Source organism: Theropithecus gelada, chromosome 19, assembly GCF_003255815.1.
Source record: "Theropithecus gelada isolate Dixy chromosome 19, Tgel_1.0, whole genome shotgun sequence".
Taxonomy (NCBI): Eukaryota; Metazoa; Chordata; class Mammalia; order Primates; family Cercopithecidae; genus Theropithecus; species Theropithecus gelada.
The window spans coordinates 27,164,586-27,192,446 of NC_037687.1; the positions used below are offsets into that span (position 1 = coordinate 27,164,586).

Consider the following 27,861-nt stretch of genomic DNA (forward strand, 5'->3'; position numbering starts at 1 on the left):
TTTTTTTTTTTTTGAGACACAGTCTCACTCTGTACCCCAGACTGGAGTGCAGTGGCACGATCCCGGGTCACTGCAACCTCCGCCTCCCGGGTTCAAGCAATTCTCCTGCCTCAGCCTCCCGAGGAGCTGGGATTACAGGCGCCCGGCACCACGCCCGGCTAATTTTTGTATTTTTAGTAGAAACGGGGTTTCACCATGTTGGCCAGGATGGTCTCAATCTCTTGACCTCATGATCTGCCCACCTCAGTCTCCCAAAGTGCTGGGATTACAGGCGTGAGCTACCACACCCGGCCACAACTCAATATTTTTAAAAACTCAATTAAAAAAGGGCAAGGTTCTCAATAGTCATTTCTTTAAAGATACACGAATGGCCAATAAGTACATGAAAAGATACTCAACATCATTAGACATCAAGGAAAATAAAATGAACATCATGAGATTCCACTTCACACTCACTAGTTATATAATAAAAAAGACAGATAATAACAAGCATTGGTGAGGATGTGGAGAAATCAGAGCCCTCACACACTGCTGGTGGGAATGTAACATGGTACAGCCACTTTGGAAAATAGTCTAGCAGTTTCTCAAAAGGTTAAACATAGAATTACCCTATGATTCAACAATTCCACCCTAGGTATCTACCCGAAAGAAATGAAAACATGCATTCACACAAAAACTTGTGCATGAATGTTCATAGAAGTATGATTCATAATAGCCAAAAAGAAGAAATAACTCAATGTTCACCAACTAATGAGTAAACCAATTGTGGCACATTCAGACAATAAAATATTATTCAGCCATAAACAGGAATGAAGCTCTCATACATAATGCAATGTGAATGACTCTTAAAAATATTATGCTAGGCCAGACACAGTGGCTCATGCCTGTAATCCCAGCACTTTGGGAGGCCGAGGCGGGTGGATCACAAGGTCAGAAGTTCGAGACTAGCCTGGCCAACATGGTGAAATTCTGCCTCTACTAAAAATACAAAAATTAGCTAGGTGTGGTGGCAGGCACCCATAATCCCAGCTACTTGGGAGGCTGAAGCAGGAGAATTGCTTTAACCCGGGAGGCGGAGGTTGCAGTGAGCCAAGATAGCGCCACTGCACTCCAGCCTGGGTGACAGAGTGAGACTCCGTCTCAAAAAAAAAAAAAAAAAAATCTATCTATCTATCTGTCTATGAAGAAAGAAAGAACATACTTGAAGGAATTCCATTAAAATGTCAAAAGTTAATTTTTGGGAGACATGAGGATTATGGGGGATTTTCATTCTTGTTTTATTCTTATTTAGATGTTCACAGTTTCATTTATTCCTCCCAACCCTAGATACTCATGTCACCCCCTTTTCACAGACAAAAAAAAATCAAAGCACAGAGAGGCTAAGTGACTTGCCCAAGGCCACACAGCCAGGAAACAATCAGCTGGAATTTGAACCACACAACCCAACTCTAGAGCCCATGATGATCACTCATGTGTTCCACTGCCTCACCCCTGACTGAACCTCACTGACCATGAGAGATGGGGTAGGAAGAGGGCTTACACCTGCTGGATAACAGCACCCACCTGGACAGGTAACTCGCCAGGCCTCTCTCTCCTCCGGCCTCAGCTCTTCCCCTCGCTCCAGACGGGAGATCATGTCGGGTTTGGACCCAGGCAGCCCTGCCCCTGGGGAAAGATACAAGAGTTGGCTGTGGGTGCTAGGATCACAGGGAGGTCTGCAGGGAAGGTGCACGCATTGAGTGCCTAATGGTTAGAAGCACAAATGGCCAACGCAAGACTTATTTTTTGAGTGCTTAGCACACTGCAGAGAGGCTGAGCTGACTTATTTGTTGCGTGCTTAGTACACTGCAGAGAGACTGAGCTCTGACAAGGCTGTTTAAGGCTCCAGGTCTGTGCTGTTCGAGTTAACTGCACTGTGACAGCGTAAAAAACATTGTCTTCTATGTTTCGAAGACTTACTAAAGAAAAAAACCGTAAAATCTCTCAATCATTTGTTAATCGATTATGGTTTCAGTGTGTCAAGATGATACAATTTTAGATAGCTTGAGGTGAATAAAATGTATTGTTAAAATTAATTTCATTTCCTTTTTTTTTTTTAACATGACCACCAAAAAATGTAAAATTACCTAAGTGGGTTTCTTATTTCTGATGGATAACTCTGTTTTAGATTCACTGATGCCCAAAGCTTCCATCTCAAGACTTCTAAATACATAAGTTAAAAACATATGCATTTTTTTTTTTTGAGACAGGGTCTCGCTCTGTTGCCCAGGCTGGAGTGTGGTGGCACAATCAAGGCTCACTGCAGCCTCGACCTCCTGGGCTCAAGTCATCCTCCCACCTCAGCCTCCTGAATAGCTGGGACTACAAGCATACACCACCATGCCTGGCTAATGTTCAAATTTTTTGTAGAGATGGAGTCTCACTCTGTTACCCAGGCTGATCTCGAATTTCTGGGCTCAAGCGATCCACCCACCCTGAATGTTTCCTTTTTTTTTTTGAGATGGAGTTTCATTCTAGTTGCCCAGGCTGGAGTACAACGGTGTGGTCTCAGCTCACTGCAACCTCCGCCTCCTGGGTTGAAGCGATTCTCCTGCCTCAGCCTTCCAAGTAGCTGGGATTATGGGTGCCTTTTACCATGCTCGGTTAATTTTTTCTATTTTTAGTAGGAATGGGGTTTCACCATGTTGGCCAGGCTGGTCTTGAACTCTTGGCCTCAGGTGATCTGCCCACCTTGGCCTCCCAAAGTGCTGGGATTACAGGCATGAGCCACTGCACCCGGCCTGAACGTTTTCATTTTGATGAAACTGTCTTGAATCACTGTAGACAAACCTACCATCCCTGATTATAACATGAGATAATTACAACAATAGTTAGAGTGATACTAAAAAGCAAATATCTATTAAGGGCAGACTGCGTGCCAGGCATGTTTCTTTTTTTTTTTTTTTTTTTTTTTTGAGACGGAGTCTCGCTGTGCTCCCAGGCTGGAGTGCAGTGGCGTGATCTTGGCTCACTGCAAGCTCCGCCTCCCGGGTTCACGCCATTCTCCCGCCTCAGCCTCCCAAGTAGCTGAGACTACAGGCGCCCACCACCACGCCAGGCTAGTTTTTTTTTGTATTTTTAGTAGAGACGGGGTTTCACCATGTTAGCCAGGATAGTCTCGATCTCCTGACCTCGTGATCCACCCGCCTCAGCCTCCCAAAGTGCTGGGATTACAGGCTTGAGCCACCGCGCCCGGCCCAGGCATGTTTCTAAGCTGGTTAAATGTATTAGCTCATTTTCACCCTTCGGGCAGGAAACCGAGGCATAGTCTAGTGTTGTGTGAGCAGGAATGGAAGAAACACACAACACTGCAGGAAGTCACAGAGGGTGGAGAAATCAAAGGAAACTTCCTGGAGGAGGCGAGCCAAGAGGTGACTAGACTAGGGGTGAGGAGGAGACGAATTTTGGTTCAACAAACATACCCGGCCAGGCACAGTGGCTCACGCCTGTAATTCCAGCACTTAGGGAGGCTGAGGCGGGTGGATCATGAGGTCAGGAGTTCAAGACCAGCCTGGCCAAGATGATGAAACCCTGTCTCTACTAAAAATACAAAAATTAGCCAGGCATGGTGATGGGTGCCTGTCATCCCAGCTACTCAGGAAGCTGAGGCAGAGAATTGCTGGAACCCAGGAGGCGGAGGTTGCAGTGAGCCAAAATCGCGCCACTGCACTCTAGCCTGTGTGACAGAGCAAGACTCTGTCTAAAAACAAACATGCCCAAGGACCTCCCGGTCTCCCTGTGCCAGTCCCTGGCATTGCTGGAGATATAGAAATGATCTGGACACTCCCCTGTGCTCGAGGGGGTCTCAGGCTGAAGGGGGAAGCAAACCTGGACAGAGTTACAATCCAGGATGACTCCGGGATTCCTCTCTAACAAGGATCCCATCCTCCCCCTGCCTTAGGTGCCCAGGCCTATGGTCACAGCCTTCGTCTCTGATAATGACACCAATCTCCCCATCTCGGTGTCAGACACCCCCTCCCACCTCCCAGCCTCCCAGGGACCTTCTCCACTATACTTTATCTTATTATTTTAATTTTATTTTTTGACATAGGATCTTGCTCTGTTGCCCAGGCTGGAGTGAAGTTGTACAGTCACCACTCACTGCAGGCTTGGCCTCCTGGGCTCGAGCCATCCTCCCACCTCAGCCTCCCGCGTGGCTGGGACTACAGGTGTGCACCACCACATCTGGCTAATTTTTAGTTTTTTGAAGAGACAAGGTCTTACTATGTTGCCCAGGCTGGTCTCGAACTCCTGACCTCAAGCAATCCTCCCACCTCAGCCTCCCCAAGTGCAGGGATTACAGGCATGAACCACTGTGCCTGACTTTTCTCCACTTCTTGACTCCAGCTATCCTTCTATGGACAAGGAGGGTGCCCTAGAGCCTGGCTTGGTGGCTGGGTGAACCATGGGGTCTGTCTCTAACTGCTGCAACCAGAGGATAGAGGAGCAGGGACCCAGGACAGCTAACCCTCTGATACTGAGGCCCCCCTCACCATGCATTGCCCCCCATGACTTCACCTTCCACTCTCCAGCCTGGCATTTATCACCCATCCCTGTAACCACTCCCCTGCCTGCACCCCTACCTGCCCTGTCCCTCTCGGCCTGCACTGAGCTCAGCAGGTAACAGCCCTCCCGTGGTTAGAACCAAACAACCTCCGACCTGGGTGCTGGCGCCCAAGAAGCCTAAGGACATTGCCGCTAAGGCTTTTTTTTTTTTTTTTAGACTGCCTCTCTCTGTTGTCCAGGCTGGAGTGCAGTGGCATGATCTCAGCTTACTGCAACCTCCACCTCTCAGGTTCAAGATTCTCCCACTTCAACCTCCCGATTAGCAGGAACTATTTGAAAAGGGTAGAAACTGAGGCTCCGAGAGGTGACAAGGATTATCTGGGCCTCGAGATGGCGCTGCTGAGGGAATGAAGAGGACAACACAGCTGGAATGAGAGCCAGAGAGGCCGCAGTTAGACACGAAGTCTCAGCAGCCTGGGAACGGACGGCAGAGGGCGCACTGCTCCCTCCTACCCAGAGGACCTCCTGGCTGCTGGTCCCAGGCCCGTGGCGGACGAATGTCCCAGTTGACTTCAAATACCTCTCAGATCCTTCCTCCCTCCATTTTCTCTCCTCTCCTCTCTCCTTTCTTCTCCTTTCCTTCTTTCTTTCTTTCTTTCTCTTTTTTTTTTTTTTTTTTGAGTCTGGAGTCTCTGTCACTCAGGCTGGAGTGCAGTGGCGTGATTTCGGCTCACTGCAACCTCCGCCTCCCGGATTCAAGCGATTCCCCTGCCTCAGCCTCCCGAGTAGCTGGGACTACAGGTGTGCACCACCACACCCGGCTAATTTTTCATATTTTAATAGAGACGGGGTTTCACCATGTTGGCCAGGCTGGTCTCAAACTCCTGACCTCAAGTGATCTGCCCTCTTCGGCCTCCCAAAGTGCTGGGATTACAGGTGTGAGCCACCGCCCTCGGCCTCCACCAGGGGCTTACTCGGAGCTTGGATCCAGAATTTGCAACAGTATGTTTTCTCCCCACTCTGCAAAATGATCGTTTTGTCATTTCTTCCTGCTCTGTGCTACACCTCATCCTCTCTTTTCAGCTGTGGCCCTCCCTTGTCACTCAAAGAAGCCATTGGTGTAAGAAGCTCCACCTTCCCCACCATGCATCCAGGCAACGAACCCACATCTCCATCCTACATCCCGCCTCTGCTCTGGGTATCTTGGAAACCGTCCCTGCTCCAGGCCTGGGCCTGCCCTTCTGCTGGCACACGAGCTCACCCCCCCTCACCCACTCAACAGGCAAGGCCTTGGCTCCTATCAGCCCTGCTGTCTATGGAATCGCTAATTTCTCCCCTCCTATCCTGGGTTGAATGACGTTCCACAAAAATTACGCCCATCCAGAACAGCAGAACGTGACCTTATTTGGAAATGGGGTCTTTGCTGATGTAATTAGCTAAGATGAAATCCTACTGGATTAGGGCAAGTCCTAAATCCAGAGACTGGTGTCCTTTTTTTGAGACAGAGTCTCACTCTGTCACCCAGGCTGGAGTGTAATGCTGTGATTTCAGCTCACTGCAGCCTCTGCCTCCTGGGTTCAAGTGATTCTTGTGCCTCAGCTTCCCCAGTAGCTGGGATTACAGGTGTGCGTCACCATGCCTCACTAATTTTTGTATTTTTAGTAGAGCTAGAGTTTCGCCATGTTGGCCAGGCTGGTCTCGAACTCCTGACCTCAAGTGAGCCTCCCGCCTCAGCCTCCCTGTCTCTACTAAAAATGCAAAAATTAGGCCGGGTACGGTGGCTCAAGCCTGTAATCCCAGGACTTTGGGAGGCCGAGACGGGCGGATCACAAGGTCAGGAGATCGAGACCATCCTGGCTAACACAGTGAAACCCCGTCTCTACTAAAAAATACAAAAAACTAGCCGGGCGAGGTGGCGGGCGCCTGTAGTCCCAGCTACTTGGGAGGCTGAGGCAGGAGAATGGCGTAAACCCGGGAGGTGGAGCTTGCAGTGAGCTGAGATCCGGCCACTGCACTCCAGCCTGGGCGACAGAGCGAGACTCCGTCTCAAAAAAAAAAAAAAAAAAAGCAAAAATTAGCCAACATGGTGGTGCGTGCCTGTAATCCCACTACTCGGGAGGCTGAGACAGGAGAATTGCTTGAACCCAGGAGGAGGAGGTTGCAGTGAGCTGAGATCGTGCTACTGCCCTTCTGCCTAGGTGACAGAGTGAGACTCCGTCTCAAAAAAAAAAAAAAGAAGCTGGGGGCACAGGCTGAAGAGTGTGTGGGATCCACATTTTACAGGACAGGCCAAGAGACTTGGGCCTTCCTGGCTGCTGGGACTCCAGGATCAGCTGGCAGAAAGAGAGGAACGGAGAGGCCAGGCATGAGGGACCAGTGACAGGAGAACAGAGGCCCCCAGATGGCAGGGGATGGACATGAATGAGAAGAGGGTGCCAGGGGGCATCAGAGAGAGTGCTGGGGGCATCAGAGAGGGATCCAGGGGGCATCAGGCCTCCCCCAGGGGGAGGGCAGGAGGAGGGGTCTCACCCAGGGAGAGAAGGTTCCGGTAGTTCTCTAGCATCACGTCTCGATACAGCTCCCTCTGGTCAGGCTCCAGCCAGCCCCACTCCTCCAGGGTGAAGTCCACGGCCACATCCTTGAAAGTCACTGATTCCTGCAAGGGCCAATTTCATTCCATGGAGGGGCACGTCCTTCTGGAACTCGGGGGCAGAAGTGTCAGGGGTCAAGAGCCCACAACAGCCCCCTGGGCTGGAACATTCTGATTGTGCAGAATCAGGATGCCTGAATCCAACTGGCCTATGGGAACCCAATGGAGGGAGAAACTCGCCCATAGGCACCTTGGTAGAAAGTAAACAAGGAGCCCTTTCACGTGACTCTTTACTGCCATCTGTTGGGAAGTCATTGTAATATGCCAATTAATTTAGCATATGACAGTTTACCACACTGTCTGAAAATGCCACCAGTGTATGAGGTGTAAGGTGTGAGTCCTGCCCGGGATGAGGCATCCTTGTCTAGTGCATAACCTGCACAGCTCTAAGTGACAGTCCTAAGAAATACTTAAAGAAAAAACCGTCAAGCCATTGTGTGCAGGAGATATTCGCAAGCCCTATTCTATCCCAGACCCCATCCCTGATCCTGACCCCCATTCCTGACTCCAGGGATGAGGCTCAGGGGTGAAGCGAAACCACCCAGTGCCCACTTTGCCTGGGACCCGAAAGGCTGCAGGGTTAGATGAAAAACTTTTAGACTGTGTGACGCGGTCCCAGCTCAGAGCATTCTGCCTCTGGCCCCTGCTCTTCTGCACTGCCCAGCTCCCCTCTCCTCATGCCCCCTTTCCCAGAATTGGAAGAGTCAGGAGACCTTGAGATCATGAGCAGGGATGAAGAGGGCCCACTGGAGTCCACAAAGTCATCTTGGGGAAGAGAAAGCCCAGACTCACCTGGCCCTCGGCCATCAGGGTCCCATTGGCCATTGCTGGGTCCTGGGCATGTGCCTCTGGGAGAAGGGTCCAGGCCAGGGCCTGAAGAGCTGGAGGAGGAGACCACAGCAGAAAAGGGGTGATTCGTGACCCTGACAGACAGACGCTTTCCCCAAGACTCCTGGTCACAGAAGGGGCCACGGTCCCCTAAGAGTCAAAGCAAAGACCCAGGACAGGCTACCTGAGGCCCTCATTCCATACCAGTGACAACAGCCAGCAACCATGAGGCTGTCTCACCTTCCCAACACAAAAGCTCTCGGACACAGGAACTATGGTGATCCCTAAATGAGGACATTGAGGCACAAGAGGTCAAGACTTGCTCAAGTTCATGGAGACAAAAAGTATCAGAGAAGTCTAGCCACAGGGTCACCCCTATCTTTTTTCTTATCCTTTTTTTTTTTAGATGGAGTCTCACTCAGTTGCCCAGGCTGGAGTGCAGTGGCACCATCTTGGCTCACTGCAACCTCCACCTCCCAGGATCAAGCAATTCTCTTGCCTCAGCTTCCTGAATAGCTGGGATTACAAGCACCCGCCACCATGCCTGGCTAATGTTTACATTTTTAGTAGAGATGAGGTTTCACCATGTTGGCCAGGCTGGTCTCAAACTCCTGACCTCAGGTGATCCACCCACCTCCGCCTCCCAAAGTGCTGGGATTACAGGCGTGAGCCACCACACCCTGCCTTATTTTATTTTTGAGACACAGTCTTGCTCTGTCGCCCAGGCTGGAGTGCAGTGAGGTGATCTTGGCTCACTGAAACTTCCACCTCCCGGGTTCAAGTGATTCTCGGACCTCAGCCTCCTGAGTAGCTGGGGTTACAGGCACCCGCCACCATGCCTGGCTAATTTTTGTATTATTATCATTATTTTTATATGAGATGTAGTCTCGCTCTGTTACCTAGGCTGGAGTGCAGTGGCACGATCTTGGCTCACTGCAACCTCCACCTCCCAGCTTCAAGCGATTCTCCTGCCTCAGCCTCCTGAGTAGCTGGGATTACAGGTGCGCGCCATCACAACAGGCTAATTTTTTTGTATTTTTAGTAGAGATGGGGTTTCACCATGTTGGCCAGGCTGGTCTCGAACTCCTGACCTCAGGTTATCCACCCCCCCCCCTTGGCCTCCCAAAGTGCTGGGATTATAGGTGTGAGCCACTGCGCCCAGACCAGGGAATCTTTAGAGAGGAGAAACTTGGCAGATGCCACCTTACCCATATGAGTGAGGCTGATGTGGTGTATGGTGGGACAAGCCGAGCCCAGGGTCCCCAATCTGATGAGGAGACAGCATCACTCCTAGGGCATCCCTGCCAAAAGCGCGTGACCTAAATCTTATTATGAAGAAGCACCAGACAAACCCAGACCAAGGGACATTCTGCAAGTACATGGTCTGTAATCTTCAGAACTTCCAAGAGGAGACTGAAAACCGGTTCCAGATTGAAGGAGGTCCAACAATGCATGCAATGTGTGACCTAGGATTTCCTGTGGCCATTAAGGACATTATTGCAGCCAGCTGTAATCCCAGCACTTTGGGAGGCTGAAGTGGGAGGATGGCTTGAGCCCAGGAGTTTGAGACCAGCCCAGGCAACATAGTGAGACCCCGTTTCTACAAAAAAAAGTTAAAAAATTAGCTGGGCATGGTGGCATGTGCTTGTAATCCTGGCTACTCAGAAGACTGAAATGGGAAGATCGCTTGAGCCCAGGAGGTCGAGGCTGCAGTGAGCTATGATTGCACCACTGCACTCCAGCCTGGGTGACAGAGCAAGACCCTGTCTCCAAAAAAAAAAAAAAAGAAAAAAAAAAAAAAAGAAAAGAAAGAAAAAGAAAAAAAAGACAAAAAGACATTATTGGAAGAATCATCAAAAATTTGAATAAAGTCTATAGATTAGCTATTAGTATTACATCAATATTTCCTCATTGTGATCGTGGTGCTATGGTTATGTAAGAAAATGACCTTGTCTCTGGAAAACACAGAGATTCGCTAGGAGGGCTGGGGAGTGGGAGGGCGCAGAGACCGAGAGAGAGCGACAGAGACCTACAGGGACGGGGACAGAGAGGCAGAGAGACGGGGCACAGAGATTCAGCGAAAGGGGGACAGGACCTGGGGCGGCGAGGGTGAGGGGAAGATCAGAGAGAGATGGGAGACTCAGAGAGAGAAGAACAGATGCTCAAGATAAGGGGAGCCGAGACCGAGTCTGTGCCGGTGCAGTGCTGCTCTCGGGCTCTGGGGTCAGAATCTGGGTTGCAGCTCTACCAGCCTGAGAGAAATCGCGGAGTCTCCCCGAGTTTCAGTTTCTTCAGCTGCAAAGTGAGGAAAGGTAGGTTCCCCTTCCTGGGAGAGCGCAGCAGTCCCAAGGTCCGCCGGACTCCTTGCAAACAGCAGGCGCCCAATTCCTGCGCGCTGAGCCGTCTGAGCCGCGCTGATACTAGGTGGGACTCAGGGAATGCCAAGAGGGGGCGGGGCGTCACCCACAGCGCCCTCCCCCCTTCCACCCAGACCCAACTCGGGCCTGCCTCCGGAGCTTCTGCTAGCCTGTCTGTCCCGGCCCGCACCCACCTGCTCCGGTCGGGTCCGCGAGGTCCGTGCGTTCAGGAGGATTTCGCTGGACAGCCAGGCCTTCCCTTCCTCCGACGGGCCCCGGAACGCGCCTGCGCGCTCGCTGTCTCGGAACTGTAAGTCCCGGTACTTTAAACTCGGCATCGCGACTGGACTACATTTCCCAGAAACAATTGAGGCTCAGGCTCCTCACGGCCTAAGGGCTTCTGACTGCGGGGGAATGCTGGGAAATGGAGTCTGGGAGCAGGAGGCGGAGCGGGAGTGAGGGGACTGTATTTGGATACATACACAATAGCTTTTGGAGGAAAACTGGTATTTGGGACATGCCTGACTGTACTGGCACGCGAATATCCCTGTTTTAGGCAGAGGCGATGCCACAGTCCATTTAATCCAAATTTCTCCTACCATGGCTGAAGTCTTCAGGATAGATAGAAGTTGGCCCCATGTAAACTGATGGTGAATGAATTGAACCACTGTTATTCAATTTCCCTGGGCATCTGCCTTCCTGTTTGCTCAGTTTCACCCATCACTTCTTAAAGGGCAGTGTGGTAAAGGCAATGGAGCCTATCCTGGGAGCTTGGAGATGTGTGTTCAGGAGTGCAAGGATGGTTTGATATTAGGACATTACACAATTTATCTTTTGACCTTTCCGAATATATCAATATGCAACCATGTCTATAGATACTAAAAAAACCTTTGATAACATTCAGTAACCCTAGATGCTGAGAAAGCTTACAAAAAAAAATTCTGTAACCAGTCATTTCTAGATAAGCTGAATAAATTGAGCATATATTTATATTGAACAACAATAGCGACAATGTTAAAGAATTACTGGCCTCTTCTTGTGTTTATGTCCATATAATCAAAACCTCATATCAGGCTTTATCATAAAACACTAAAAGAATTGCCAGGCTGGGTGCAGTGGTTCACACCTGAAATCCCAGCACTTTGGGATTTCAAAGAGGGAAGCTAAAGAGGGAGAATCACTTGCACTCAGAAGTTTGAGACCAGCCTGGGAAACATAGCGATACCCCCAACTCTACAGAATATAGAAAAGCTAGCCAAGCACAGTGGCGAGCACGTGTAGACCCAGCTACTCAGGAGGCTGAGGTAGGAGGATCAATTGAACACAGGATGGCAATGCTGCAGTGAGCTGTGATGGTGCCAGCCTGGGCAAGAGACCAAGACCCTGTCTCAAAAAAAAAAAAAAAAAAGTAAACCATATATGTGCTCATGAGCAAAAGCTAGATGGCCCATTGCCAGAATGAAATAATAATAGGTGTTACTTATTGACAACACGTTGTGAGCTTTACTAGTTGACTGAGCTGGCACCACCACCCTATGAAGAAGGCATTGCTCTCCCTATTTTACAGACAAGGACACTGAGATAGAGGATTTATGTCATCCCCCCAAACTCCCAGAGCTAGTTGAGGATGGAGGCAGGATTTGAATCCAGGTCCAGCCCATATTTGCAACCACTTCATTTTACTGCTGCCAAGTTTGCTCCTTTTTCCTTGCATCCTGATAACCAAATGCTCCAAGCACAGGTTGTACTGTCAGCTGAGGCTCTAGAGTCAGGGTGGCATGGAGCAGAGCCTCAGCTAATCTATAATAGGCATGTCACATTGTGGAGACAAAGGTGACTCCATCTTGGATGGTAATCCGCCTTGTTGACTTCTGATTAATCCTAGTCCTGGGAATGCCTTCTGATTTCTACTTTACTTACTGTCTCTAGTGTAAGAACATGTCAACCCTGATGTTTTCACACAAATTATAGGCTATGACACAAACAGCATTCTTGCCTGTTCTGGAGGGTTGTCTTAACCCTTGTCTTGCTAAAGCAAGTATTCCCCTTCCGTATGTGAGATAAGCCTTGGGATTAGGGAGTAACTGTGTGGAGATAGATCTGTCCTGCTGCCACCCAAGACCCCATGCTTCCCTTTGTAAGTTCCCCAAATAAATCACCCCTTACCAACGAACTGGGTTTGTCTCCCTCTTTTTTGGTTTATTGGATCCTTCCACATTTGGGGATTATTTTGCATAAATAGTCCTTATATGGAACACACATGAACAAGGAGTAAGCCTTCATCACTATAAGCCATGAAGGAGGTTGTGGGGTGTTACTGAAGCATAACTACTTATCCTGGCGGATACAACTGTCTCCAAAGGCTTTGATGAAGCTGAAATTTGATATTAAATACAAGTTATTATCAGAACTTTGCAAGTCATTAACCACGCTGTGCCTCAGTTTCCTCATTGTACATGGGGCAATAATAAGTACCCTCTTTATCAGGTTATGAGATTTGAATAGGTAGATAGAAGTAAAGCCATTAGAACAGTATGTGACAGATAGAAAACACCATGTAAGTGTTTGCTATTATTAAAAACGCGTTAGGCCAGGCACGGTGGCTCAAGACGGAGTCTCACTCTATTGCCAAGCCGGAGTGCAGTGGCACGATCTCAGTGAGTGGAGGCTCACTGAAACCTCCGCCTCCCGGGTTCAAGCGATTTTCCTGCCTCAGCCTCCATAGACGCACGCCACCACGCCCTGCTAACTTTTGTATTTTTACTAGAGACGAGGTTTCGCCAACACGCCCTGCTAACTTTTGTATTTTTACTAGAGACGGGGTTTCACCGTGTTGGCCAGGATGGTCTTGATCTCTTGACCTGGTGATCTGCCCACCTCGGCCTCCCAAAGTGCTGGGATTACAGGAGTGAGCCACTGTGCCCGGCCCCAACTGTGACTATTTGCTCTTCCTTCCACCTTTTCCCACGACTGCTTTCGGAAAACACCTACTTTTCTTACAAGAACAAGTTCTTACAGCCTCTCCTGCAGTAAAATTTCTCTGATTTCCACCGAGCTCAGCCGAAGCTGGCAGCTCGCTCTCTTGGGTTCGCACAGGAACATTCCAGTATCTTAGATCCTATAGGGCTATGTGCTAACCGCCGTGTTGTAATTCTTTGTAACTGTCCGTCTCTCTCGCTCCAGTCTCATCACACTATAATTTATGTAAGTCTTAATTATCTGTTTATTCCGCACTTCTCCCAGGAAATTTCCAGGAATTTGAGGAAATGTCTGGACCTGCAGCATGAAGACGTTAAAACAAACCCGTAACACTGCTCACCACTGGCCAAGCAAAACGCATTTTGGGACCACTAGTTTGCGACCCTCAAACTTGAGTTTTTCCCAGGTGCTGCAGTCCGGCTACCAGTTCAGAAGTGCGAGTGAAGTCAAGAACCTCTGACGCACCTGCGGTAGCCACGTCCCCGGCCAGCGCACAGGTGACGGTGACGTAGCGCGCACCAGGAAGAGAGTCGTCATGGCAACCAGCGTTCCGTCGCCCGGCCAAGTCCGCAGGAGACTGGAGCCGGCTCCCTGCGGAGGCGAGGAGTCGAGAAAAAGAGGAGGGTGCAGTTCTTAGATATAGCGAGGCCCAGACATTAGCGCCTAGTTCCCGCGGACTTTCAACGCGGAGTAATAGCCGATGCCGCGTAGGACAGTGCGCCTGCGCAGGCTGAGTCCGTAAACTACCATTCCCAGAGTCCTTCCGGTTGCAGCCAGATCAATTTCAGAGGTTGACGCCAGTGCTCTACCTCTTCAAACCTGCTCATTCAAGGCGCACGTACTGCGCATGTGCTAAAATGGTATCTTGGCAACCGATGGCTGGAACAGGGCGCGGTAGCTCTTGCCTGTAATCCCAGCATTTTGAAAGGCCCAGGCGGGCGGATAACTTGAGGTCAGGAGTTCGAGACCAGCCTGGCCAACATGGTGAAACCCCGTCTCTACTAAAAATACAAAAATTAGCTGGGCGTCGTGGTGCATGCCTGTAATTCCAGCTACTCCGGAGGCTGAGGCAGGAGAATAGCTTGAAACCGGGAGGCAGAGGTTGCAGTGAGCCGAGATCATGCCACTGCACTCCAACCTGGGCGACAGAGCAGGACTCCGTCTCCAAAAAAAAAAGTATCCGAATCTAGTATTCAGGTGCACAGAGGGTGAAGAATTGTAGTTCAGATAGAGAAGAAAACCTGTGCCTTCCACATTGACCACCGCTCTTCCTCTGTTTAACCATCCTCGAGGGTTGCACTGAGTCATGTCCTTTTGGATGCATTTCCTTCCCAGAGGAGAAATGGTTGTCCCTTCAAACCCTTATAATATGCTGTCCATCCTTTTTGAAGGTCCAAGTCACTTCTACCTTGTATTAGGATAATGGGTGTCTACAGACGAGTGGGATCTGGTCCCAGCTTTTGAGGAGCATCCAGTCAGGTAGAGAAACACAGCTGGACACCAACTAGGGGGAGGGTCCCCAGGAAACGGACAGAGACATTGATGGATTTGTCACCAATTTTATTAATTTTCCTTTCTCCTTACCCCCAAACCACCGTCCTACTGCAGCAGGAGTTTTCGGTTTTGTCTGTATGTACAAGCCCTGGTCAGAGAGAAAAAGCCTGTAGATTAGAATGAGAATTTCAGGCTCCTCCAGATCAAAGGACCCATAACTTCCCTCCAATCTTTGGCCTGATATGGCTCATCCAGTGATGTCATGGGTATCTGGGCAGATTTTCAGGGTTCTCTGCCAATCGGAGTTGGTGAGGAGAGAGGAGAGAAAAGTTGGGACCAGGGGTGATGGTAAAATGTGGGAACAGAAAGAGTCTAAAAAGACAAGAGGCGACACAGGCAGAAATGGAGAGAGATAAGGTAGAGACAGGGTATAGTGGAAGCAGGTATAGTGGGCTACGCTGTGTCACCCACCCCAAAGATATATCCAAGTCCCAACTCCTAGTATCTGGGAATGTGACCTCAATTGGAAACACAGTCTTTGCAGATGTAATTAAGTTAAGGTGACATGAGATTTAGGATGGGCCTTACATCTAAAGACAGGTGTCCTTAGAAGAGAAAGGAGAGGGAGATTTGAGATGGACACACAGGAAACAAAGCCATGTGAAGACAGAGGCAGGGATTAGAAGGGAGCCAAGGGATGCCAGCAGCCACCAGCAGCTAGGACACAGGCATGGGGTGGATTCACTCTCAGAGGCTCCGGAAGGAACCAACTTTGCCAACCCCTTGATTTCAGACTTCTGCTTTCAGAACCCAGAGAATACATTTCTTTTGCTTTAAGTCACCCAGTTTGTGGTGATGTTACAGCAGCAATAAGAAATGAATACACAGGGAGACAGAGAAATGAGGAGAGAGAGTTGGAAGAGAGGCTGAGCAAGTTCACAGTGAGAGCTGGCCTGCAGGGAGCACTCCCCATGTGCTAAGTGTTATTAAGAGTGTTCACTGGCCGGGCACGGTGGCTCATGACTGTAATCCCAGCACTTTGGGAGGACGAAGCGGATGGATCACCTGAGGACAGGAGTTTGAGACCAGCCTGGCCAACGTAGCGAAACCCCGTCTCTACTGAAAATACAAAAATTAGCCGGGCATGGCAGCGGGCACCTGTAGTCCCAGCTACTCAGGAGGCTGAGGCAGGAGAATCGCTTGAACATGGGAGGCGGAGGTTGCAGTGAGCCAAGGTCGCAAGATCACGCCACTGCCCTCTAGCCTGGGCCACAGAGCAAAACTCCGTTTCAAGAAAAAAAAAAAAAAAAAGAAGAAGAAAAAGAAAAAAAGAGCATTCACTGATTCACTGCTCATCACACCCCCCAGTGGGAGGTGGTGGCATTACTCCCTTTTTGCAGATGAAGAAACTGAGGCGTTAGGGAAAGGAGATTAATGGGACACTTGGAGGAGGCAGAGAGAGAGAGAGAGAGAAATTGAGACAGAGAGGGGAAGACAGGGGCCGGAGAAGGGGCTGGGGGGGCACAAGTAGAAAGAGACAGGGAGATAAACTTAGAGGGGGAGAGGATGAGAGCCACTTCCTTCCTAGGCACAGGGCCTGGGGTCCATGGAAATGTTTTCACTGTAGTATCTTTGAAAGCCAGAAGAAGATAAATGAATATAACAGTAATTATGATGACGAATAGAACATAATTAATCCAACTTGGATGATATTTGTCTTTCTACCAAGGAATCCACAAAACATAACTTTTAGGGTTTTTTTGTTTTTGGTTTGTTTTTAGTGTAAGAAGAGGCCCACAAAGGCAAAAGTGCTGAGGACCCAGGAAGGTTGTAATGTGACCCATAGGTGGAGGAAAGGGGAAATGAGAAAGAAAGACAGACAGAAATACAGATGAGAGAAAGGTACGGGGGTGGGGGCGGGAGGGAGAAGAGGGAGGAGAGAGACAGAGAGAGAAAAAGAGACATAGAGACTAAAGTGACTGAAGAGGAGACTCTCAAAATACACAGTGACCCATCCAGGGAGTTGCCATTTTTGAGGGGCCCAGTGGGTCCCACGGGGGACTGAGGAGGGGGCAAGGATGACTCACGAGACCACGATGACCATGAACATAAAGACAGCCAGAGACACAGAAATGAAGATGCCCAACAGCGCTTGGTTCCTCAGGTATTTGGTGTCCATCTGGTACTGCAGGGCCACGCGGGGTTGCCGGTCGACTGGGGCGGGTAGGGAAACAGCCCCGACCTCCAAGTCACCACCCCTCCTCAGCCTCGTACCCACCCCACCTGTTCATTCAGCAGCCTGGAGCGGGGTGGGGGTGGGGCGCCCTCTTCCTATTTGTTCCCTGCCCTCTGCTGGGATCTGACTCTCCACTTATCCATTCCTCTAATGCTCTGTCTCAGGCACCATTGTAGGCACTTGGGATACAGCCGGGAACCAAGCTGGCAAACTGGCCTCATGGAGTTGACAGTCCAGCCTGCATATCACAGTTATCATAGCTACAGTGAGAGGCTAGTTCTTTTTTTTTATTTTATTTTTTTTATTTTTTTTTTTGAGACGGAGTCTCGCGCTGTGTCACCCAGGCTGGAGTGCAGTGGCGCGATCTCGGCTCACTGCAAGCTCCGCCTCCCAGGTTCACGCCATTCTCCTGCCTCAGCCTCCGAGTAGCTGGGACTACAGGCGCCCGCCACCTCGCCCGGCTAGTTTTTTTTTTTTGTATTTTTAGTAGAGACGGGGTTTCACCATGTTAGCCAGGATGGTCTCGATCTCCTGACCTCGTGATCCACCCGCCTCGGCCTCCCAAAGTGCTGGGATTACAGGCTTGAGCCACCGCGCCCGGCCGAGAGGCTAGTTCTAAAAGCATTTCATTTGATGGGATGGGGTGGGGTGAGGACGACTTGGGAAGTTCGACTCAAAACCAAAAGGTACAGATACAATGGCCAGGCATGGTGAGCTCGCGCCTATAATCCCAGTACTTTGGGAGGCTGAGGCAGGAGGATCACTTGAGCCCAGGGGTTCAAGTCAGCGTGGGCTGTGAGATCCTATCTCGACAAAAAAGAAAAAATTAGCTAGGTATGGTGGCACGTGCCTGTAGTCCTAGCAACTCAGGAGGCTGAGGTGGGAGGATTGCTGGAACACAGGAGGTTGAGGCTGCAGTGAGCCATGACTGTGTCACTGCACCCCAACCTGGGGGATGAACCAAGACCCTGTCTCAGAAAACAAAAACAAAAACAAAAACAAAACAAACAAAAAAAACCGGAGACACTATGCACATGAGAGGGAGGTACAAAATGCGAACAGTTTCACAAGATAAAAGTCTTAGTTGCTACATCTTAGCTGTTGACCCTGAAGGTGGCCTTGGGAGTTGCTTTCTGCATCTTCCACTTACCACCCACCACCAACTCTTTCCTTCTATCAGCAAAGCCTCTTGGCTTGACCTTCAAACTGTAGGCAGAATCCAATCTACCTCCATGGCTACCAAGCGGGTCCAACTCCAGCCCAAGGCTTCTCTTAGGGGGGGCTCCCTTGACTCCTCCTCCCCCAGTTCCTCACATGGCCTCTGGGAGGCGCTGTTAAAACCTAAGTCGGCTCCCTCTGCTCAGAGTCTTCCTGCTACTCTATGGCCCCCCATCTCAGAATAAAAGCTCAAGTTCTCACCATGCTCTCTAGTAAGCCCTGCACCATCTGGTTCCCACGTACCTGGCCATTGCCACCCTACTATTCTCTTTCATTCACTGGGTTCTGGCCACACTGGCCTTCTCCTACTTGTTGCTTAATCATGTTGGATCTTTGCATGTGCTGTTCCCTCTGTCATTGACACTGTTCCCGTCACTTGCTTACTTCCTTCAGCTTTCAAAAGTCACCTCTTTAGAGGGGCCCTACATCTGTACTTTCTTTTTTTTTTTTTTTTTTTTTTTTGAGACGGAGTCTCGCTCTGTTGCCCAGGCTGGAGTGCAGTGGCTCAATTTCAGCTCACTGCAAGCTCTGCCTCCCAGGTTCACGCCATTCTCCCGCCTCAGCCTCCTGAGTAGCTGGGACTACAGGTGCCCGCCACCACGCCCGGCTAATTTTTTTGTATTTTTAGAAGAGATGGGGTTTCACCATGTTAGCCAGGATGGTCTCGATCTCCTGACCTCATGATTCATCTGCCTCGGCTTCCCAAAGTACTGGGATTACAGGCGTGAGCCACCGCGCCCAGCCTACATCTGTACTTTCTAAAGTAGCAGCCTCCCCTGAGGCACTATTTACCAAACCATTCTGTTTTCATTAGAACACTGTTGCCACCTGAATCCAGCCTGTTTATCTGTTCATGTAATTACCATCTAACCCAGTGGTTCTCAATCAGGGATAATTTTGTTGCTCAGGGGACATTTGGAAATGTCTAGGGACATTTCTGATTATCATAATGGGGAGGGAGATGCTACTGGCATCTCGTCGATTGAAGTTAGGGATGCTGCTAAACATCCTACAATAACCAGGACGGCGTCCCTAACAAAGAATGATCCAGCTCCATATCTCAACAGTGCTGAGGTTGCGAAACCCTAGTCTAACCTCTGGCCCCATTAAAATGTGGGCTCCATGAGGGCAGGAACTACATCTATCTCCCATTCCACTGTTCCTCAGTTTGGGACATCGTAGGGTGCTCAAAATATTTGTTGTCACCAAATACCAGCCAAAGGAAGAAAACAAGCAAATCCAAAAGTGGGACACTCTACAGGACACACTCCCTTCTTTTTCAATGCCAATGTCATGGAGGCAAAAAGAACCAAAAAACAAAACAAAACTGATAAGAGAAACTGTTCTAGGTCGGGTGCAGTGGCTCATGCCTGTAATCCCAGCACTTTGGGAGGCCGAGGTGGGCCAATCAGTTGAGCCCAGGAGTTTGAGACCAGCCTGGCCAACATGGTAAGACCCAGTCTAAAAACAAAACAGAACAAAACTGTTCTAGATTTTAAAAAGAAGTGAAAAACCTAACAATTGAATGATATAAGAAGTCCTTTCATTGGACCCTGGTTTGAACAAATCAACTGTGAAAAATATTCTGGGGACAATTAGGGAAGTTGACAGTGGGACCTGGAATTATTTGACATTGAGGAATCATTGCTCGGTTTGGTGGGTGTGGGAACGACATTGTGGCTGCTTAGGAAAATGTCTTTATTTTTAGAGGTACAGTCTATGTATGGGGCATGGTGTCTGTGATTTCTTTTAAGATACTATGGCAAAGAATAAAGTAGCTGAAATAAATATGGAAGAATGTTCATTGTTAACATAATTGGATAGTAAGTGCTACTTTTGAGATTATGATCAGAGAGGCCTGTTTGAGGAAGTGACCTTTGAGACCTGAATTAAGTAAAGAAGTGATTGGAACAGTGTGACAGAGAGAGGGAGCAGCATGTGAAAAGATCCAGCATGACTATTCAACCTGGATAGATATATGTAGATTCATTGTACCATTTTTTTTTTTTTTTTTTTTTGAGATGGAGTCTCGCATTGTCACCCAAGCTGGAGTGCAGTGGTGCGATCTTGGCTCACTGCAGCCTCCACCTCCTAGATTCAAGCGATTCTCCTGCCTCAGCCTCCTGAGTAGCTGGAATTACAGATGCCCGCCACCACGCCAGGGTAATTTTTTGTTATTTTAGTAGAGACGGGGTTTCACTATGTTGGCCAGGCTGGTCACGAACTCCTGACCTTGTGATCTGCCTGCCTCGGCCTCCCAAAGTGCTGGGATTACAGGTGTGAGCCACTGCATGTCCTGCCTCTTTGTACTATTCTTTCTGTTATGAGAATATATGTTTTTTAGGCTGGGCATGGTGGCTCATGCCTGTAATCATGGCACTTTGGGAGGCTGAGTGGATCACCTGAGGTCAGGAGTTTGAGACCAGGCTGGCCAACATGGTGAAACCCCATCTCTACTAAAAATACAAAAATTAACCGGGTATGGTGGTGCATACTTGTAGTCCCAGCTATTTGGGAGGCTGAGGCAGGGGAATCACTTGAACCTAGGAGGCAGAGGTTGTAGTGAGCCGAGATCATGCCAATGCACTCCAGCCTGGGCGAGACTCCATCTCAAAAAAAAAAAAAAAAAAGCCATGTGCAGTGGCTCACACCTGTAATCCCAGTACTTTGGGAGGCCAAGGCAGGCGGATCATGAGGTCAGGATATCGAGACCATACTGGCTAACACGGTGAAACCCCGTCTCTACTAAAAATACAAAAAATTAGTCGGGTGTGGTGCCGGGCACCTGTAGTCCCAGCTACTCGGGAGACTGAGGCAGGAGAATGATGTGAACCTGGGAGGCGGAGCTTGCAGTGAGCCGAGATTGCGCCACTGCACTCCAGCCTGGGTGACAGAGTGAGACTTCATCTCAAAAAAAAAAAAAAAAGGTCGGGCGCAGTGGCTCACGCCTGTAATCCGAGCACTTTGGGAGGCCGAGGCAGGCAGATCACCTGAGGTCAGGAGTTCAAGACCAGCCTCAACATGGAGAAACCCCGTCTCTACTAAAAATACAAAATTAGCTGGGCGTGGTGGCGCATGCCTGTAATCCCAGCTACTCGGGAGGCTAAGGCAGGAGAATTGCTTGAACCCAGGAGGCAGAGGTTGCGGTGAGCCAAGATCGCACCATTGCACTCCAGCCTGTCAACAAGAGTGAAACTGTCTCAAAAAAAAAAAAAGAATGTATGTTTTTTAGATTTATGAATGAATGAATGAGTGAATTCAGCACAGCCTTCCAAATTCCGCAGGTACAGCAACGGCTAAGAAGAAAATGTTTTGCTGGCACCTGCCATTCTGGTGCTGGGGGCATTCTAAAGTTCCAGGGAGTCTCTCCATTTACCAGATGGAGGAAAGTGAATTTCTGGGCCACACTCTAAGCAAATGGTTAGGGCAGGATTTGAGGCTGCATGTGGGAGCCTCGAAACCCGTATCTAGCGGGTCATGGCTGTCTTAATCTCTCGCACGCCTGTCCCACGTCTTCCCCCACCCCCAGAAGCTTACCAAAGCAGTACTTTTTGTGGATACACTGGGATTTGATCCTCTGGCAATGTAAACAGTCCCACACCTCTTCTTTTAGCCAGCCTAGGAAAGGGGAAAGGGAGAAGTAAGACAAGGGCAGATATCAGAGGACCGGCAAGGGTGGGAAGGAAGAAGGAGAAAGAGGAGATGGGGTCCCTTGGCTCTCCTAAATTTCAGAGATTCCACTGCCCAGCAGAGGAACTGAGCAAAATGCACTGACAATTCACATAAAAAATAATTGTTATATAATCATTGAAGAGTTCAATTCAGTTGCAGTCATCCAGTAGATTCAGCAGTCTGTTTGTGGACATTTAATTAAACATTTGTAAATTCTGAGTTTGTACTTTTCTTTTTCTAATTTGGAGCCTCCTTTGCAGACACTGGTGAGATGTCCCCTCTTTGGGCCCACTGTGTCCTCCTCTACTGGTGCATACAGGAGGACTACATTTCCCAGGGTGCCTTTCAGTAAATTGTGACCTTGTGACCTAGTCCTGGACAATGGAAAGTCAGCAAGATCATGTGTGTCTCTTCCAGGCTTGGCTGTAAAACTCTCAGTGTGATTTCTATTGCTTTTCTGTTTGAAGCATGCTTAGAAGCTGCCACGTGTGTATAGCCTGGATCCCTGAGTCACCACCTGGACTGCCACTCAACTCTCAGTGAAATTTGGGTGAAAGAAAAATAAACCTTTGTTGTATTAAACCACTGAGATGTGAGGGTTTATTTGTTAATACAACATAGCCTATCTTATCGTGACTTACATACCTTCAAAATGTTGTTTTGCAGATAGTCGTTATTTTCATAAACCTTTAAAAAGCAAATCTCCCTAGGTTCCATGGCTTTGGGGTAAGGGAACTGCCAAATGGAGTAAGGAGTGGTAGCCAGGCTTGATTTGGGGAGACAGGGCAAAGGGGGTTAGGAGGGTACAGAAGGGAGAGATAGATGATCCAGAACTCACGGCAAAGTTTGGGGTTGCAGGCTGCAAGAGAAAATTGCTGAGGTGAGTTAAATTGGGATGGTAACTTGATAATTTAATTGGTGAGGGATCAGGAGAGCAGGTAAGGGGTGAGGCTGGGAAAGGACAGAAGGGAAGATTGGAGAGAGATGAAGAAGGCTGAGTTATAGGAGATGTGAAGAAGGAGTTTGGTTTGGGAGAAAAAGTGGTAAAAGTGGATCAAGAGATCAAGGGAGAAGGGGAGAGGGAATTGGTAGAGAGATATGCTGCACCTTTTAATTGATGTGAAATTAAAACTTTCTTGAGTTCCTTGATCACATTTGCCCTGAGGGTCACCAGCTCTTCCAGCAAAGGCTCATCTGAGGAGAGGAAGAGATCTCTGTAGGGTGGGAGGCACCCAGAAAGCCCACCCCACTACCTGCAGCTTCCAGGAGAAGAGATGAGGAAGCTCCTCTTCATTTATAAGGGGTAACCAAGACCAGGATTACTAAGGGTCTCCTGGGCAAATCTATGGCGGGGAGATCCTGCATCTATATTCTGATTCACTGTGGGGCCTAGGCAAAGCCATGCTTCCTTGGCCTCACTTTCCTCATCTGGCAAGTGGATTTCATCTCTCTTCTCCTCTTCTTTCTTTTTTGAAACGGAGTCTCACTCTGTTGCCCAGGCTGGAGTGCAGTGGTGTGATCTCGGCTCACTACAACCTCCACCTACCAAGTTCAAGTGATTCTCCTGCCTCAGCCTCCCAAGTAGCTGGGATTACAGGCATGTGCCACCATGCCTGGCTAATTTTTTGTATTTTTAGTAGAGATGGGGTTTCGCCATGTTGGCCAGGCTGGTTTCAAACTCCTGACCTCAGGTGATCCTCCCACCTCGGCCTCCCAAAGTGCTGGGATTACAGGCGTGAGCCACCGTGCCTGGCCTCTTCTTTTTTGTGTCTACACTCACTCCTTCATGATTTCAATCCATATGGCTTTATATATTACCTAGCCTTGCACTGTCCAGTGTGGTAGCCATTAGCCACACCTGGCTACTGAACACTTGAAATGGGCTAGTCTGAATTGAGATGTGCTGTAGGTATAAAACGTACACTGGGCCGGGCGTGGCGGCTCAAGCCTGTAATCCCAGCACTTTGGGAGGCCGAGACGGGCGGATCACGAGGTCAAGAGATCGAGACCATCCTGGCGAGCACGGTGAAACCCCGTCTCTACTAAATAGTACAAAAAACTAGCTGGGCGAGGTGGCGGGCGCCTGTAGTCCCAGCTACTCGGGAGGCTGAGGCAGGAGAATGGCACAAACCCGGGAGGCGGAGCTTGCAGTGAGCTGAGATCCGGCCACTGCACTCCAGCCTGGGCGACAGAGCGCGACTCCATCTCAAAAAATAAAAAATAAAAAATAAAAAATAAAAATAAAATAAAACGTACACTGGATTGTAAAGATATTGTGCAAAAAACCTTTGAAATATATCGATAATTCCTATGTGGATTGCATGTTGAAATGGTGATATTTTATATATTGGATTAACTAAAATATATTATCAAAATTAATTTCATCTGTTTCTGTTTCCCTTTTTAAAACACAGCTACTAGAATTTTTCTTTTCTTTTATTTTATTTTTGTTTCTGAGACGGAGTTTCACTCTTGTTGCCCAGGCTGGAGTGCAATGGCGTGATCTCTGCTCACTGCAAACTGTGCCTCTGGGTTCAAGTGATTCTCCTGCCTCAGCCTCCTGAGTAGCTGGGATTACAAGTGCCCGCCACCACACCTGGCTAATTTTTGTATTTTTAGTAGAGATGGGGTTTTACCATGTTGGCCAGGCTAGTCTTGAACTCCTGACCTTAGGCGATTCACCTGCCTCGGCCTCCCAAAGTGCTGGGATTACAGGCGTGAGCCACCACGCTACTAGAAAATTTAAAATTTAAATTTCAAATTGCATATGTGACTCCTATTTGTGGCTGACATTCTATTTCTATTGGATGGTGCTGTTCTATACACAGATGCCCCCCACATTTATATTACTATCCCAGAGGGCTCACCGAAGGTGGGATTTATATACCCAGCTATCTGGTCAAGATCTCCAATTGGATGTCTAAGAGGCATCTCAAACCCACTAAATCCAAAACTGAACCCTCATTATTCTCCTCCAGACCTACTCCCAACCTCCCAGTCTACTCCATCTTAGTAAATAAGTGTGTCACGATTCTAATTGCTCAATTCAGAATCATTGGTGCTATCTTTGATGCCTTTCTCTTTTTCTTTTCTTTTCTTCTTTCTTTTTTTTGTGAGATGGAGTTTTGCTCTTGTTGCCCAGGATGGAATGCAATGGGGCGATCTCAGCTCACTGCAAGCTCCACCTCCCAGGTTCACACCACTCTCCTACGTCAGCCTCCCTAGTAGCTGGGACTACAGGTGCCCGCCACCACGCCCGGCTAATTTTTTGTATTTTTAGTAGCGACGGGGTTTCACCGTGTTAGCCAGGATGGTCTCAATCTCCTGACCTCGTGATCTGCCCACCTCGGCCTCCCAAAGTGCTGGGATTACAGGCGTGAGCCACCGTGCCTGGCCGACACCTTTCTTTTTCTTATATCCCAGTGCAATTTGTCAGCATGACTGGCAACAAATCCTGTTTGTTCAATATTCTAAACACCCATTCCCTCCCCTTAACTCTAAGATCTCATCTTCCACAGAGACAATATTGCCTTCTCACTCCACTCTGGCCGCCCTGGATGTTCTGTGAATATGCCAAACTTAGTCCCATCTCAGGGATTCCACCAGCTGTTCTTTCTGCCTGCACCCTTCTACCCCCAGACCCCATCATGGCTGCTTCCCTCTCCCCTTCTGGTCTTTTCTCACATGCTCCCTTTTCAGGGACATCTTTCTTGGATGCCCTACTTTAAGCTGCAATCCCCACCCCTACTCACAGCACTTGCTATTCCGTGGTCCTTGCTTTATTTTTTTCCTCCTTAGTATTTCCCTCCATTTGACATATTTTATTGGGCAATAAAGGATTAATGGAGCAGGCCTGCGTTGTCCCAACCCTGCACATTTCTACCCCTCACAAAAAAAAAAAAAAAAAAAAAAAAAAATTCGCTCTTGCCTGGCTCACGGAAGGTAACCTCTATGTCCTTAGAATATCCTGCCTGTTAAGAGTATCTTGGTTTGGCTGGCACGGTGGCTCATGCCTATAATTTTGGGAGGCCGAGGCGGGCAGATCACTTGAGGTCAGAAGTTTGAGAACAGCCTGGCCAACATGGTGAAACCCCGTCTCTACTAAAAATATAAAAATTAGCCGGGCATGGTGGTGGGTGCCTGTAATCCCAGCTACTTGGGAGGCTGAGGCAGGAAAATCGCTTGAACCCGGCAGGCGGAAGCTGCAGTGAGCAGAGATTGTGGCACTGCACTCCAGCCTGGAAGACAGGGCGAGACTGTCTTAAAAAAAAAAAAAAAAAAAGAGTGTCTTGGATTATGATCAGGTGCAGCGGCTCACACCTGTAATCCCAGCACTTTGGGAGGCTGAGGCAGGAGGATTTATTGAGGCCAGGAGTTTGAGAACAGCCTGGGCAATAAAATGAGACCCCATCTCTACAAAAAATTAAAAAATAGAAAATTAGCCAAGTGTGGTGGCACACGCCTGTGGTCCCAGCTACTTGGGAGGCTGAGGCAGCAGGATCGCTGGAGCCCTGGAGGTCGAGGCTGCAGTGAGCTGTGATGGCGCCACTGCACTCCAGCCGGAGCGACAGTGAGGCTCTGCGCCTTAAAAAAAAAAAAAAAAAAAAAAAGAAAAGAAAGGCTGCATTACATGCATGTTTGCTCTTTTTTTAATATTCAAAGGAGGTGATGCAGACCGGCCGAAAGGAGAGGGGTGCTGGAGCAGGCGTTCCCTCGGCTCTCCTACCTTTCAGAGAGTTATCCATTAAGTGTTGCGTTTGGTTCTTGACAAAGGACGCCACAAGGTCCAGTTGATTTGTCTCTGGGGGAGAAGGGAGAGGACACTCCAGTGGGTCCCCCAGAGAGTCAAGTGACCTCGCCCCCTCCAGGCCTGGCCCCGACCCCTCTTGGGGGCGTGGTCTCCGGCATCCCTCGCCCAGCCCCGCTGCCCAACTTCCAGCACGCACCCACTCTCCCCACAAACGCGTTCAGCGCGTAGTCCTGGAAGAAAGGCCCCTCCATGCCCATCAGCACGGCCCCGGCGCGGGCCTGCAGCTGCTCCAACTGGAAGCGACTGGGGATGAGGGCGGAGCGCAGGTGACGCAGGGCCTCCGGCACCGAGGGGTCGCACTGCAGGCAGCCCCAGCTTCCGGGGGCGCCCAGGCCCGAGAGCAGCAGAAGGGTCAAGGCCAGAGGCATGGCGAGGCCTTTGTGACGTCACAGAGAGGGCCCGGCCGGCCCCGCCTCCCAGTCGAGGGCGCGGTCAGGAGGCCCAGGGAGCATCAGGGTATTACAGGTCCGTGTTTGCTGAGCACCTACTGTGTGCCAGACATGGTTCTAGAACCTAGAGAGAGAGTCAAGAAAAAACAGAAAGCCTCTGCTCTACCCCTTTTGGAACTTACTAATTCCTCTTAGATTTATTCATTCAACACATATTGTTTTATTTTATTTATTTATTTATTTATTTTTTCCCGAGACGGAGTCACACTCTGTCTCCCAGGCTGGAGTGCAGTGGTGTGATCTCGGTTAACTGCAACCTCCGCCTCCCGGGTTCAAGCGATTCTCCTGCCTCAGTCTCCCAAGTAGCTGGGACTACAGGCCGGCGCCACCAGGTCCAGCTAATTTTTTATTTTTAGTAGAGACGGGTTTCATCATGTTGGCCAGGCTGGTCTCGAACTCCTGACCTCAGGCGATCTGCCCGCCTCGGCCTCCCAAAGTGCTAGAATTATAGGCATGAGCCGCTGTGCCCGGCCCACATATTGTTTTTTTGTTTGTTTGTTTGTTTGTTTGTTTTCAGACAGAGTCTTGCTCTGTCGCCCAGGCTGGAGGGCAGTGGTGCGATCCTGGGTCATGGCAAGCTCTACCTCCCAGGTTCAACCTATTTTTGTGCCTCTGCCTACCAA

General features: G+C 49.2%; 2 protein-coding genes across 3 annotated transcripts in view; both read right to left on the bottom strand.

Moving 5' to 3' along the window:
• The window catches only part of LOC112611908 (zinc finger protein 345-like), a 13,084-nt gene extending 2,366 nt beyond the window's left edge, over positions 1 to 10,718 (bottom strand). The window contains exons 1-3 of the mRNA XM_025365874.1: positions 10,571 to 10,718; positions 7,988 to 8,076; positions 7,075 to 7,201 (exon numbers count right to left, since the gene is read on the bottom strand). Of these exons, the coding sequence (XP_025221659.1) occupies positions 7,075 to 7,201; positions 7,988 to 8,076; positions 10,571 to 10,718 (364 nt within the window). The remainder of the gene's footprint in view (positions 1 to 7,074; positions 7,202 to 7,987; positions 8,077 to 10,570) is intronic.
• A 4,184-nt stretch (positions 10,719 to 14,902) lies between these two features.
• On the bottom strand, positions 14,903 to 27,243 carry IZUMO2 (IZUMO family member 2). Of its 2 annotated transcripts, none has more exons than XM_025368561.1 (7): positions 26,926 to 27,243; positions 26,706 to 26,780; positions 23,087 to 23,173; positions 22,818 to 22,838; positions 21,845 to 21,925; positions 16,941 to 17,067; positions 14,903 to 15,001 (listed from the first exon to the last, which is right to left on the bottom strand). In XM_025368561.1, the coding sequence occupies exons 1-7, from the start codon at positions 27,155 to 27,157 to the stop codon at positions 14,959 to 14,961; spliced, it is 666 nt and encodes a 221-aa protein (XP_025224346.1). In that variant the 5' UTR covers positions 27,158 to 27,243; the 3' UTR covers positions 14,903 to 14,958. The 2 variants fall into 2 exon arrangements, with proteins under 2 accessions (XP_025224346.1, XP_025224345.1); XM_025368560.1 differs by lacking the exon at positions 14,903 to 15,001 and adding an exon at positions 16,024 to 16,139 and having other exon boundaries at positions 16,939 to 17,067; positions 26,926 to 27,157.
• Between the last annotated feature and the right edge of the window lie 618 nt (positions 27,244 to 27,861).

Coding starts and splice junctions, on each gene's coding strand:
- IZUMO2 (XM_025368560.1), bottom strand. CDS start 27,157: ATGCCTCTGGCCTTGACCCTTCTGCTGCTCTCGGGCCTGGGCGCCCCC. Junction 23,174..26,705: donor AATGGATAACTCTCTGAAAG/GTAGGAGAGCCG, acceptor TCCTCTCCTCAG/ATGAGCCTTTGCTGGAAGAG. Junction 21,926..22,817: donor CTGCAACCCCAAACTTTGCC/GTGAGTTCTGGA, acceptor CCCCTTTCCTAG/GCTGGCTAAAAGAAGAGGTG.